General features: G+C 41.7%; 1 protein-coding gene across 3 annotated transcripts in view; it reads left to right on the forward strand.

The window, feature by feature from the left end:
- Positions 1 to 2,139: 2,139 nt before the first annotated feature.
- APCDD1 (APC down-regulated 1) overlaps positions 2,140 to 14,984 on the forward strand; it is a 34,301-nt gene continuing 21,456 nt past the window's right edge. For all 3 annotated transcript variants that reach the window (XR_009957661.1, XR_009957662.1, XM_062570120.1), the window contains exons 1-3: positions 2,140 to 2,252; positions 11,856 to 12,039; positions 13,700 to 14,231. Coding sequence is in view for 1 of the 3 variants with exons in the window: in XM_062570120.1 (XP_062426104.1) it covers positions 2,195 to 2,252; positions 11,856 to 12,039; positions 13,700 to 14,231 (774 nt within the window). In the remaining 2 variants the exon portion in view is untranslated. The remainder of the gene's footprint in view (positions 2,253 to 11,855; positions 12,040 to 13,699; positions 14,232 to 14,984) is intronic.

Here is a 14,984-nt window from a genome sequence, read left to right on the forward strand (position 1 = left end):
CATTAATTAGCAGTAGCAGGTGACTCGCATTAACAGAGCCTTCCTACACAGTGTATCTGTGTACATGTGTGAAACAAGGGAGACTCTTCAAGTGATTTCTTCCCGGCAGGCTCGACCCCTTTATAATAATCTTGTGCTCATAACCACCAATAGGGGAGTTCACTTTCACACATATGCTGCCTTTCATTTATCCCAATACTCCAATACTCCCCCCTTTGCACACATGATATTATCTCACTCTCACCTTTGCAGAAATTTCCATTTGGAGAGGCAACTGTCATACATCCATTATCTGAAGAGGTCCCCAAGACTCATAAATGCAGATACCTGTACTGTATTTAAGCGAACATTGTTGTTTTCATTGCTCATTTACCTATTTCATCCTACAGACTCCATAAGAAATGAATTACTGTTCGATTTTTCTGCCACTGAAGGATTATTAGAAGTGACAAAATTAGATTTTTATCCTGGATTAATCTTCAATACCTCCTAAAAATAGCAAAGTGTAGAACACGACATTTCCCAAACTATTTTTTAAGGGCATGGGATCTATGGCAGGAATCATCTCCCTTCACCTGCGCAGCTTACAAACACCTCTGGGGCAACTACAGAAATGGGTTGAACTTGAGAAAGCAGTATTGGATAAGGGTATTTTCACAGCCTTTCATTCAATAGGCATGTACACCTGTTTCCTAAAGGATGCCACTTTTCTTTGTGTATCTTTTTCCAGGTCGTTCAGAGGATATGACCGCTACATGCTTGTACAGAAAGCCACCAAATGCTCTGGAAACCATCCTTTCTGGCTCAAAAACATTTGTGTGAAGGAAAAAGCATAACCCTGAGAATCCAAAGTACCGGAGTTCTAATTCTGACTCACTATTTACTTGTTTCTGTCTCAGTTTCCTTTCTGTATAAAAGAGGAAGATTAAATTTATTCTTCCTACTCAAGGGAATTTGAAGGATTCATTCTTGTTTGTAGTTCTCTTTAAACATGCACCACGTAAACATTTTAGCTGAGTTAATCTGTTCAAAACTCAGTTATGTTGATTTTCTCAAAATTTTCTCCAATTTGTTACACATTCTTTGCTATGATACCCTACAGCTGAGCTCAAGAGTCCAAACAAAAACTAAGTACAACGGCCCCGACCAGAGGACGTTATAAACGAAAGCCCCATGCTTAACCTCAGGCACATGAGTCATTCACATGTACAGCATTAAGCGCATGCGTACATGTTCGCATGACTAGGGCCTAAAACTAGCCTAAAAAGCAAAACTAATCAACAACAGACATGGGAAAATGCGTGTAGGAGAGCGTAACACCAAAGAAGGCAACCTAAACATCTATTTTTAGTTTCTAAAACGCCTCATTTATGTGGAGAACTGTGACCATTCCCTCTCAGAAGGAGGTTGTTTTCAAGGCAATGGTATACGACTTTCTTTTTTACCGATTTATGGGTGCAACGGCAAATACTCATTCCATATCTGCTTGAAAACCAAACTGCACCCGTGACCACACTGCTCTTTCGCCTCGAGTGCAGCCGCCAGACCATTTGCCGGTGGTTTGATGATTTATTTTTTTTTCCCCAGTCAACACAGGAGTAACTAAGCATGCCCACACACTTTTCCACTCTTCCTCCTGCCCTGCACGGTTTCTGCCAGACGGTTTGACAGCTGCCAAGCCGCCCGCCACAACAAGCGAGCTGCTGCTGAAGGTGCCCGGGCCACCTGCGCCCACCATCGCCCGCGCCCTGGGGGGGCAGAGAGGGCGCTGCGTCCGGCGGGGACCCCGCCAGCACCCCCGGCGCGGCCCGGCGCGGCGCGGCGCGGCCCGGCCTGGCCTGTGGGGCGCCGGGAGGCCCGAGGGCCGCGGGGCAGCGCCGGGGGGGGCCGTGGGCGGCCGGCGGGAGGAGGGTCGGGGCGGCGGGAGTCCCCACCTCCCTGACCCCTCCTCCTCCTCCTCCTCCTGCGGGAAGGGGAAATATGAAGCGGAGTCGCTGGTGCGCTCCGAGGAGACGGCGCGGGACGCGGCGGCGGAGCGGCGAGCGGCGCGGCGCGGCACCGAGCCGGCGCGGCTGAGGCGGCCGGCGAGACGGCGCCCGGCGCCCCCGGCCCCGCCAGCCGCCTGCCCCCGTCGCGCAGGGCCATGGCGTGCCCGCGGCGGCGCTGAGGCGCGGCGGCTCCGCGCGGCGCGGACATGTCCCTGCCCTACCGCAGCCTGCTCAGATACCTGCTCCCAGCCCTGCTGCTGCACGGTGAGTGCCGCGGGCAGCGCGCCGCTGCCTCGCCGCGGCCGTTACGCCGCCGTTACGCGGCCAACCGCCGCCGCCGGCGGGAGGGCGGGAGGGGGCGCCGGCCCCGGGGGGGGGTGTTCAGCGCCCCGTTTCGCAGCCCGACCCTGAGCCCGGAGACTTGGGGTCCGCTGGCGGGGGTGGCGGTCGGTGTGCTGGGTGCCTCCAGTGCACTCGGGAAACTTTCCGAGGTTACGGAGGACGCTTTCTTTCTTTCCTTTCTTTCCTTTTTTTCCTTTTTTTTTTTTTTTTTCCTTTTTTCCCCTTTTTCCCCTTTTTCCCCCTTTTCCCCTTTTTCCCCCTTTTCCCCTTTTTTCTCTTTTTTCTCTTTTTACTTTTTTTTTCTTTTTCCCCTTTCCCTCCCACCTTTGCCGGAGGAGAGTGTCACGGGTGGAAGTGGGCATGAGGAGAGTGTCACGGGTGGAAGTGGGCATTTGGTCCAGGCCGTGGAGGTTTCTCCTTTTGGCCGAGGGAAGACGACGCAAAGGCAGTGCAACCTCCTTGTTAATCGTACCTCTTCCATAAAGCGCTTGGGTACGGCGTAGAGCAGCAGCAAGCTGTTCAGGGTCAAGTCGCGTAGAAAGTTTCGCACCGGGACGTTGGCGGTTGGTCGTGTTGTGTGCGGCGCCCGTAGCTGCCTGGACAGTGCAGCTGCCCTGGGCAAAGCCTCGCGCAAAGATGCCTCGTGTTCCCCTGGGCCAACGTCCGGCCCTCCCCAAGCCCCAAGGAGCACGGCCAAGACATCCTGCCGGACCCGCATCTCGCCCGCAGACCCAGAGGCGGTTTCTGACTTGGAGGTGTTCGCCGGGAAGCCTTAGCTAGCAGAGCTGGCCGGCGCGGGGTTTTGTACCCAACTGAAAATACTCTGATGCGGAGCACAGAGGCTCTGGGTGTCAATCGGCACAACTCCGCTTTGACCCTCCCTCAGCTTAGCAGCGGGTTGAAATTTTTATGAAACTGCACAATAGCCGAAATTTTAGCAAGAAAAGCCAGCATATTTAAACACAGTTATTCCAAATTCCACTTTCAGGCATCAAAACAGATTACGCATTTTTCCAGAATTCCCATGTTCTCTAGGAGAAACTTCTGAAGGGGAGCCTATTTGATTGGATGCTTAGGTATGTCTAACATTTGGCAGCCAGATTTGAAAATCTGGGTGAAATTTGGTTCTGAATGAGTGAGACAACCTAGTAAATCACAGCATCGTTTTGAAGAGTGTTCCTCATTCTGAAGTGCTTTGTAGCATCCAGCCTTCTTCTGCAAAATTTCCTGGGACCCCAACTTACTCATAAAATGAGGAATTTATTTTAACTGTTACAGGACAAGCAACCTACATGGATTCAATGCGAGATTTGTGAGCGGGGTGAGGATTTTAAAGCTATTCCTGGGATTGATTTTGTGGAGCAGGGATTGCCTCTCTCTGTGTTTGTACAAGTGCTAAGCACACAGACGGTATTCAATAAATAATAAAGAGCATGGGCTTCTGATTGTGTATTTTGTTTTGAGAGAGAGAAAGAGCAAGAGACTTTGTTCCTCAGGAAGGGGTTTCACACGCTTCTTGCAGCTCAGCTGTGAAATGCAGGGAGTGTATAAACCTGTTTAGCTGAGCCAGGCCTTCTGGATGCCAAAGGTGTTCTTTAAAACTCTGTGATCTGAGATGTAAAAGTCAAAATGGAAGGTTTGAAGTTAGAGGGTAAAGAGAAGGTATAATTACAGGGTTAGACTCCCAGGCTCATCTGCTTGGAATTACAGAGCAGCTCTAAACCCTGGCTGGAATGGGAAACAAATCAGGGCCAATGATCAGATCAAAACAGCAGCTGCCGGAAGAAGATGAAGTAAGAAAATCTTTTTTTTTTTTTTTTTTTTTTTCCATCTGCAGTTATGTTTCACCAGATAGCATATACCTAAGTTCTTTTAGAAAGATCTAATTCAACGTCTAGTATGTACACATACACACTTTCAGTAACAGTATACAGTTTGGATCTGAGCTTCAAGTGTGGGGAAATTGTTTTTCTCCTTAGAATTTGAAAATGACATCTGTGGCATATTATGCACTGAAATGTAGTGAGTCTGAATGTATTTACCCTATTAGCTTTAATTTTCCGTAGACCTTTTCTCTTTCTGCTGTAGTGTCATACAGAAATATCTTTCAGCAGCTAACTTTGGTTGGTAATGCATAAGAATAACCAGCAATCTCAGGGGAATACAGTGTTAAGCCTCTTTGCATCATGTAATGTTTTCTTAAATGTTTCTATTACCCTTGGCAATTCAAGGGTTAAGAATGAGTGAGGGTGGTGGAGTGAGTGTGTATGTGCATGTGTAGAGAGATTAAAGCTTTTTAGCATAAGTTAAAATTCTGTATAGGACTGACGCTTATGCTTTTATTGCATTAAGAAATGCCTCCTTGAATATAACTGAATTAAAATCCAGAAAAACTTGTATTCATTAGTCAAAATAAAACCTGTAGAATGTCAAAGGAGGTTTGCAGCTGGAAGTTGTCCATTATCACTGTTTTCTTTGCTTACACAAAAAGCCACAGAAGTTTCAGATGTCAAATGCTAAGATCATTCAGCTCCAGAAAACCGGATTAATAAGAACTACATTCAAGTGGAATCAGAACAAGTTTGGCTGATTTCTTTTGTAAATGTTTTTTTTACAAGTATGGATGATAAGAAGAAACTTTATAGAGTATTTCTGATTATGTTACTGTTAGAATAGTGAATTAGAAACTTTAAATAAAACAATCTGCTGATAACATCATAGAAGTGTTCAGTACTAATAAAGATGAAGACAAGACTTCTGGGCTTTTCAGAACAGGACCATACACTTTTAAAAGTTCTCTGACAATATTGCCTTAATTAATTAGATAGGAGTGTTTTATTTCAAAATCTGCTTATGAAAATAAAAATGTGTAAGAATATATAAGTACCATATCCATAAGGAGGGGCAAGTGTTGCACTGCATGCTGGAGGCATATGAGACATTTGTTCCTTCAGTAAAATATTTAATTTGGAAATTTTGAAGACCACAAATAAAAAAGAAAGACACACTACTTACTCTAAGAATCCTAGAGTTAGCAGGGGAAGGAGAGTTAGGTAAAGCACTCAATTTTATTCTCAAATTCACCAGTGTAAAGTCAGTTTCACTCATCTCTGTGGCTTGATTATGGACTCTGTAGTACAGACACAGGGCTTGATAGTACGCTGTAGACACAGGGCTTGATTGCACTCTATAGCATATCTGTAGGAAATAGGCTGATAGACAAAGAAGCAAAAAACTAGTATAAAGAATGCTTTAGAAAAGTATATTCAACTATTCAAGGCAAGACTAGTATTTTCTTATTTACACAATGTTTTGAATAGGGCTGGCAGAAGGTAGGGTTATACATAATGAGCTTGTTTAGCACTGTCTTTACTCAAACAAAAGTCCGGTAGGCATTAAAGAGCTTTTCACCTGAATAAATACTGGACCCATATTTTGCATGAAGTATGGAGCAGAGGTCTGAGGACTGTAATGCAGAATACTGCAGATGTCTGTGATAGAGAACAGATGTTTGCTTCAAACAGGGCAAGACCAAACTACTGTAGATATTGAATTGCACTTATGGCCCGATGCTGCACCCGCTGATGTCAGGGGCAGCGTTTCCACTGCCCTGAATGAAAGTGGACTTTAACCCTTTCTGGATCCATAAAAAGCACGCACTCCAGACAGTACAGAGTTTAATCTTGTATCAGTAGCAGCCGTGATCCAAATTAAGAGCCTTGTTAAACTTAACAGAGTTCATTGGCTGTTTGACTGCTTGATGCTTGATTCTGATCTATTCTAATACAGTCATTAAGAACTGGGCTATAAAGTAACATAGGATGTAAATTTTGGGTCATTTTGAAAGAACTTCTTTTGAGCTGTCCCACCTAAAGATACTTTATCTCTCTTCAGGATCTTCAGCACTCAAAATGTTTATTTCCCTCCATTAAAGTACAAGTCTCTTTGAAAGCTATACCTGAAAATTCTGTATATACAAGAAGGGCAATAGATGTATGTGAAAGAAAAGCATTGTTCTATCTGCTTTTATGACCATAAAATTCAGCTTTCCTTTTCCAACATTTTTGTTTGTAGTATCTAATTTAGGTCCCAATCCTGTGAGGGCTCTTTGAAGTTTTAAGTGGCAATAGTGCAAGGAAAAAACTGGAAAACATAGGCAACAGCTTTGTAACAAGACATCATCTTCTCCATTGTAATTATGTAAGTCTGTACTGTAGCTAAAAGCCTGTCATAGGCGTTAGCTAACACTTTCCCACATCAAGAAAGAGTATAATCCAAAAGTATATTTGTTTAATTGTGCAAGGCAACTGACTAGATAAGGAAAACTGTAAACTTAATCTAGCCAATTACTCTTTATCTTTTGTAAAGTTTTTAGTTTCAAGTAAGTTCTGTCTTGAAAAGAGTTTGCTACAGAAGTAAAGCATGAATGTTAACACATTTTCTACCAGAGGTGAAGTGATCAAATGTTTTGATTTTGTACTATCATTAGAGATTGTTTCATTTGTAATAAAATGGAACTCATCTGAATTTACATTGCTGTAAGTGAAAGAAAAAATCGTCTCCAGTGAGCAATATCAATCTAAATTCATTTCTGAATCTTACTTTCAGTTAAAATCTGTTCTCTCATAACAAGGTGAACCTCCTGAACTTCTGCTAGCTTTGGGTCTTTGTTTTGAAGCACCACATTTCAGCATGTTTGAAGCCATGGTTTAGATTTTGGTAGAGGTGTTAATTAAACTGATTAGATCTGAACAGTTTAAGATATAAGCTGACTTGTGTTATACTTTTGCAATCTGGTGTAGCTGAGAACAGAATTCGGCAAGGGTGTTTAGATATGAATTAAAAGATTAGAATTTGTGTTCAAGCACAACTGTAGTTACCATTATCCATGTTATGCAATTGTACGTTGCATACTATTTTGCAGAAAACTGAAACATTTATTATAGTAGCTCACAATTTTTTGCAGAATTGTTGATAGAGAGCTTTCTCAGCAGCTTTTGAAACACATTGTGGTAGCTGGCTGCCAACAAATTGCACTTTTAAGATTCATATTTTACTAGCAGCTATTTGCAGCACTCTTTGAAGAACTTCAAAGTAACTTGTCTTCCCTCAAAACTATTTCTAACTAAAATGGTTGTTCCCACATCAGATACAGGTTTGTAGGTGAACCTAAAAGCTCTGTGATCAGCACCTGATGCTGTGTGTGTCTTTGTCTTGCTGCAATTTCAGCTGTGCAGACTTCTACTTTTCCATTCAGATTGATGTTGTATCTACCCCTGTAAAGTGTGCTTTGTTACGGCCTAAGAAGGGTTTCCCAGCTAGAACATGGAACTGTAGTATCTTTTATACTGTTTTCCATTCTAAGTTTGATAATAAAGCTGTTTTGTGGTCTACACTTTTAGGGATTGATTATGAAAAACGAAGTTGGATAGCAGCTCATCGAAAAATGCTTATGTTTTGTTTTTCTAGCTAGCATTTCTGATTAATTCTGGAATTCTCATTTTCGTTTTGGACTTGCTGCTTTTAGTAAACAGTGACTGTGGGGTGGGTGGTACAATCTTGCGACCTGTGGTCATGGTGTAGCTGAAGTGAAAGCCACTGGAGGCTTCACAGCATTATTGCTGTCAGTCTCATGCAAAGCGTTTTTTCATTTGAGGTTCTTCACATTTCTGAATGATAACATGGTGGATTTCTTTTTTAATAAATATGTAAGATTTGTTTTTAACACACAAAAATTTAAAAGCAAACTGGAACTTGAGCTATGGCTATACAGAAACATAGTTTGTCATGGATATATGGAAACCTACCATTTGCCTGTGCTGTAGGGACTAGCATAGTTCGATCTCTATGAGTGGAAGAAAGGACTCCAAGTATGTTGCAACTGTGTCTAAGCTTTGAAGTGAGCTTTTAAATCTTGAAATTCTCTTCCCAGTTTCACGAAAGCGCATTTTAACCTTCAGCCTTCTGGCAATGTCCCGTTTAACATCACCAAATGCATCTTTTAAAATCAGTGCCATAGGCACTGGGTCAGACCCCAGTTTTGCAGAGAACTTCATTATGCACTGCCAAAGATGAAGCAGCGGGACACTGTCCTGCTTCAGATAACCTGTTCTGTGGAAAAGCACAAGAATATGGTGTTCAATCTGTTGCAATATGTGGACAGTGCATCGCCAGTCTCTCTGGCAACTCTCTTTAGCAGGTACAAAGAGAAGTTACGGCACCTGTGTGTAATAGTCATATATACAGGCATAGGTACAAAAATACACAAGCATTGAAATGATTATTCTGTAAGGAAGGAGCCTGTGCTTAGTTAAGCATTTTCTTGCCCCAGCAATACACACATTGTAAAATGTAGCAAGCAAGGTAAAGGTCCTATCACAGTGCTTTAGTCTTATCACATAATTTGTATTCACATCCAAGTTATGTGACATTGCCTAGCATGTACGTATTCTTCTGTCTCTGAGCCTTCATTATGTTTTTATGACTATTGTGATTACCTAAACATGTTCCTGCCCTGTTCCTGTCACATTTTGATGAACACAATCCCATACAAATAGTCTCTCCTGATGTATGGATCTCTGTGGCTAAAGATGCAAATCTCCCTTTCGTCCCCTGGATCCAGTTTGTTGTTTGTAAGCTGCAGGCAGAATTACATGCAATTGTCAGTGAGAGCTGGGATCCAGTTTGTTTTTAAGCAGTGTCAAAGGCATTCACATGAAGCTTGACTCTTTCAAAGCCCCTTTTATTTCCTCTGAGGAATAGTTGGAAATGTTCAGTGTAGCAATTGCATGTGCTCCTTTGATGCATGGGCACATACAGAACAGCATTTTCCTGCAAAAAGATTCTTCCTTAGAGAAGTTAAATGCTTATGTGTGTTTAAATGAATAAATCATTCATTTTTTAAAATGTATTTGTGTTCATGAATCATATGGCTTGAGCTGGGAAAAATACAAATATGTAAAAGCAAATGGTATAACAAGTATGTCTTGGAAATAGTTCACCTGAGCCATTTCAAAACTTCTTCTTGATGGCAATTTTAAACCCTTAACAGCTCCAAGCAGAAATGTAGATTATCAAAGACTTTTCCAGTGTGAGATAATTTGTTTGCAGAAGAAATCTTGACTGCTCAGTTTCTGTTGAATGAGTTAGTACTGATGGCTACAGGCTCTACCAGGAGCAGGAGGTGTTACTCCAGCACATAGAGTTTCTGAGCCCACGGATAGGACAATTCACTCCATTTCAGAATGACATGTGAAGTACTACGGTCTTTTTGAATGTGTGGAGGTTTAGAGACAGAAAAGGAGTTTAAAAGATAAAGTCTCAATCACTAGCTATATTTCACAGTGATAAAAATAAATATTCTGCTAAATTCACCTGTATCTGGCTGAACTTGTTCTTCTGGCAGTGTAAAGGCCTGTGACGTCAGCCCCATACCCATGAGGTTTCAGATAAACCTGATATGCCTGAGTTTTCAAGAGTGTCAAGTAATGTTGCAAATGAACTGGGCTGCAGACAAGGCACAGCACAGAGCTATGTAGAGATGGCTCATGGCCAGGAAGCTGAACAGCCAGGTACACAAAGCACTGGACCTGCCTAATAAATCCTGTCTCTCAAAAGATCGAATTAGCTCAAGCAGAGTATCACCCTGGCATGGCTATACAGTTTCTGGCTTTAGAACAGAGTTGGTTGGTGCTGACATAAATGATTCTGCTAAGCAATGTAGAAATGCCTAAGACTGACTTTCAGAAAAGGAGAAATATTGACTCTCCGAAAATAAAGCTCCTTTAAGGGCAGCCTAGATGGGATGCTCAAATATCAAAGTGTCTCTAGTATTTATTACACTTCAGAATGTAAGGCCACAAGTCCTCAGTAAGATTGAACAATTATTTGTAACCTGTAGCAAAGCCACCAAATTTTCCACTAAAGACTTTATGAGGTTGTATTCATTAATATGAGTAAACTCTTAAGATCATTCACTGATATAAATACTGTTTACATTCAAATATTTATAGTGTTTTTGTGATCATTCTTTGTCTCCTGGATAAGTCCTGGCTTTTGTTTAATTTAGGAATTGCTATTTAAAAATGGTGCATCCCTTTCTATTTGTTGTCATATATTTGTATTTTTAGCAATGCCATTTTCCCCAAGTGTTATGTGGATTTCTTTCTGAGGATGACCTAGTCAACATAACGAATCATTGACACTGTTTTCTTTTTCAGTAGGAAGTAGCAGAGGTTTGAAACAGTGTCTATCTGAAAACGAATGATGCTGATTTTAAGTTATGTAGCAGTACTGGTATTGTTGGTCCACAACAATATGTCCTATGGGCCACAGCCATAGGACTACCTTGAATTACAGTCCTCAAATTTAGAGGCTGCACTTAGTGCCTAAATTTTAGGTGTCTGACCTGGGGAATAAAACGTAGAATTCTGGATTAAGTGCTTCAGCATTGCATATGGTATGTGAGGAGAGTTTATACCACACACTGTCGATCCAAAACAGCCCAGTTTCTGAACTGAATCGACCAAGACAGCACATAAAAGGCAGGCGTGAATCCTAAACCTTGTTCCTGGAAGTGTGTGTTAACAAGACTTGGCCTAAATTATCCTACTTACCTATGGCACACAACCAGCCCCTCCACCCATCCCATATTCTTTTTCTAGTCCAGTGGTTCTTAAATTCTCTTCAGCAAAGTACTACAGTTTCCAGCCTCTTATGTGAGGTTAGGAGTAGGTTTTTCACCTCCTAACCTCTAGATGTGTGTTTTTATTTTGATACATGTTTTCCTGACATATCTAATAGTACACAGTGTCTAAAAGAGTAAAAATGCATTCCTTCTGAAGCTACATATTCATTTTGTTCAATTAATAACGTGTAGAAAGATTGCTGCTGGGTTTTGTATGTATACTAGAAACCAAAATTACTGTGTGTTGGAGATAAAATTAGCTTTTGAAATGCCTTTTCCCCTTTAAAATATAAATAGCAGAATCTGCCTTTAATTGACCACCTCAATCATCACAGAGGCTTCCTGTGTGCAGAGGCTGTGCTTTTAATATCTGTTTTCCCTTGGCTTTAAAGTGTAGCTGTTATTTGGAAGTTTATTATAGAAGCATTCAAATTAGAGGTGAACTGAAACCGCAAAGTTTGTGTCCAGATCTGGATGCAGCTTTCTGAAAGCTGTGAGGTCCAGGTTTTTGATTATCCAGAGGAGAAATTAAAAAGATATCTGTAAAATTCAGATCCAGAGCCACATTTTCAGGGGGCTGGGTACTCGGTTCAAGACCTTTCCCCACTGTATTACATCAAGCAGATATACTCAGTGGATCATTAATGGGCTGACAGAGAGGAAGAGCTTCCCATAATTTTTTTTCCCCCCTCAGGTGAGACAATAAATGTAAACAGTGCTTTCCTGGACACACAATACTGTGGACAGGTATCATTCCACACAAGATGGTACAGCCTTCTTTATCATGTTGAAGTCATTCTCATGAGGGTCTCCTGATAATTTACACTTTTCTATCTCAGGGCTGGGAGAAGGTTCTGCTCTTCTTCACCCAGACAGCAGGTCCCACCCTCGGTCCTTGGAGAAGAGTGCATGGAGGGCTTTCAAGGAGTCACAATGTCACCATATGCTGAAACACCTTCACAATGGAGCCCGGATCACTGTGCAAATGCCTCCCAATATTGAGGGACACTGGGTCTCTACTGGGTAAGGAAAGTTAAAATAAGATGCTGGAAAGATATATATGAAAGAATAGGGGAAGGTGGCAGAGAGGGAACAATGAATCCCACTCTAAGCAGCAGGGAAATACTTTTTTTCATATGGTGAATCTCCAAATCCCAGATGCTTTAGGTACGGTATGTTTACATGTTAAAAAGAAGGAGTTGCTTTATATATATCAGAATTGCATGCTTTAAAGCTTTCTTGATGAATCAATTTGTAGTCTGGATTTTAAAGAGTGTGCTTTGAAATATGTTTGGATCTCTCTTTGAATAGGAAAGAGACCATCAGTTTGCCAAAATGGATGCTTGTTCCACCATTACTTTGTACTATCTTTGATTATTAGATCCATTTGAATGGATCCTTGCTTTCAGGTCATGTCTAACACAAGTTTTATCAGCAAAAGAAATTAAAAAGTGGTGCTAGACCAGTTCAGTTCCTCTCTATACATGATGGCTTTTAATTCAAAAAGAGACTTGTTTTGTTTTCTGTGTCTCAGAAAGCAATATTCATCCATTTATTTGAAGTGATTCCTAGGGAATCTGCAGTTATATAACAGAAAGTTGAGTGTATTTATGTTAAGTGATGTGGGTGACAGGGAAACGTTTGAAGATACAAAAGGAAGTTTGACTTTTTATAGAAAGTGGAATTTAACTGCTATTTACCCCTTCAGGGAGGGGAGAAAAACACTTCTTAATTAACAAAACAGAGTATTAATAGGTCCAAATTTAAGACAGTTAGGAAGTTTGCATTAACTGTCACCCCTGTTGACAGTGTATGTGGAAAAACTGAGGATGAGATCCTCGTGGACCTCTGCCAATGAGAGCTGACAATGTGCCACTGAAAAGCAGCTACAGAAGCCAGTTATTTACTATCTTGTGGAAATCTGGCATTTCACCTTCTGATTAGTCCTTTCACCAGATCCACTGTGCAAAAGGGAAGAATATATATATTTAATAAGCTGCTACTTTTTTCAAAGAAGAACTGAGTCACATGGTGGTCCTTAGAAAAAGGTAAAAACAACTTTGAGGAGATGACTCAAAATATTTAAAACCTACAAAGATAAGGCCCTCAGATAGATATGGTCACCATGAAGCAATATGTTAAGAAGTGCATAACAGCAGAGGAAATTGTTGGCAAATTCACAGGTGACAGATGCCCAATTCCTATTTATTCCCATTCATGCCAAAGGGACAATGTCTGTAAGTCAATGTCTATAAGTACCTGAAGGGAGGATGTCAGGGGGACAGAGACAAACTCTTTTCAGTTGCCCTGTGTGACAGGACAAGAGGCAATGGGCAGAAATTGAAGCACAGGAAGTTCTGCCTGAATGTGAGAGGGAATTTCTTCACTGTGAGAGTGGCAGAGCACTGGACCAGGTTGCCCAGAGAGGTTGTGGAGTCTCCTTCTCTGGAGATCTTCAAGGCCCACCTGGATGCAACCCTGTCTAACCTGCTCTAGGTGACCCTGCTTGAGCAGGGGGGTTGGATTAGATGATCTCTAGAGGTCCTTTCCAACCTATGATTCTATGATTGGCACCCAAGGTACCTTTGCAGATCTATGCAGTGTTGCTCAGTCTTGTTACCTGTAGTGTTCATGATATGCCACCTTGCTAAAATTTTGTTTCCATCACTTTGTCTTCCCGCAGCTGTGAAGTTAGAGCAGGCCCAGAGTTCATCACAAGATCATACAGATTCTACCACAATAATACATTTAAGGCCTATCAGTTTTATTATGGTGGCAATCGGTGCACAAATCCCATCTATACATTAGTTATGCGTGGCAAAATTCGTCTCCGCCAAGCATCCTGGATCATCCGAGGGGGTACTGAAGCTGATTACCAGCTGCGCAGTGTACAAATCATATGCCACAATGAAGCAGTAGCCAAAAAATTAAGTGAGTTGGTGAACCATACATGTCCTGGATTTATACCAGAAGATAGTCCTTGGGAGCAGGATGTGAGCTATGATTTGCTGAGAGAAGAGAATGGTTGTGAATGCACCAAAGCTCTGAATTTTGCCATGCATGAACTCCAGCTAATCCGCGTGGAGAAACAGTATCTGCATCACAATTTAGATCACCTTGTGGAGGAGCTATTTCTCGGAGACATTCACACTGACGCTACTCAGAGAAGGTACTATCGGCCTTCCAGTTACCAGCCTCCTCTTCAAAATGCCAAGGTATGTATGTGTATATATGCACAGATTTTAAGATACTAGTGACAAAAACACATTATTCAGCTCTTCTCAATCAGTAAAGTAGTGTAATCTAAAATATAGATGTGGTTCTAAAATAAGAGATTGATGTCTTACAGATGATGCAGTCAATTAAAAATATCACTAGGCATATTTCCTGGGAATAGTAATTATTCTGTGATTTTTGAGATTGCATCAAATGTGTGATCAGAAATCTAATGAACTCAGGTCAAAAAGGCCATTCTGAGCTCAAAGATGGAACCAAACACTTGAATGCAGAAATGGGAGTTGTATGATTATGGGACTAAGATTGTAGGTTAGCAGCAGAGAAGAAAATTTGATACAAGACTGAGAAAGGGTAAGAGAAACAGCTGCTGGAGTCTCAGGGAGAAAGGAAATCAAATTGTATCAACATGTGGAAGCTGGGTGATCCATAACCTGAAGGGGGAAGGAGGAAATTGGGAAGTAGAGACTTGAAAGGGACAGCATGAAGGGTAAAAAAATTGATGGACTGTGTGGGTCAGGGATCCGGGAGCAGACACACACATTAATGAAATGAAAAACAGGTGAATTTTGGATGGGACTTTAATTGTATTTGATAATTCAGTTTTCAGAGGGGCTTCAAAGTGCCCTAAGCTTCACTGGGAACTTATCAACCCATAGTAAGTTAAATAAAATTCAGACAGAAAGAATAGACATTGATGGCCCGTAGCAGGAGGTCTGTCTATACATCTTTTT

The sequence above is a fragment of the Rhea pennata genome, chromosome 2, assembly GCF_028389875.1.
Source record: "Rhea pennata isolate bPtePen1 chromosome 2, bPtePen1.pri, whole genome shotgun sequence".
Classification (NCBI taxonomy): Eukaryota; Metazoa; Chordata; class Aves; order Rheiformes; family Rheidae; genus Rhea; species Rhea pennata.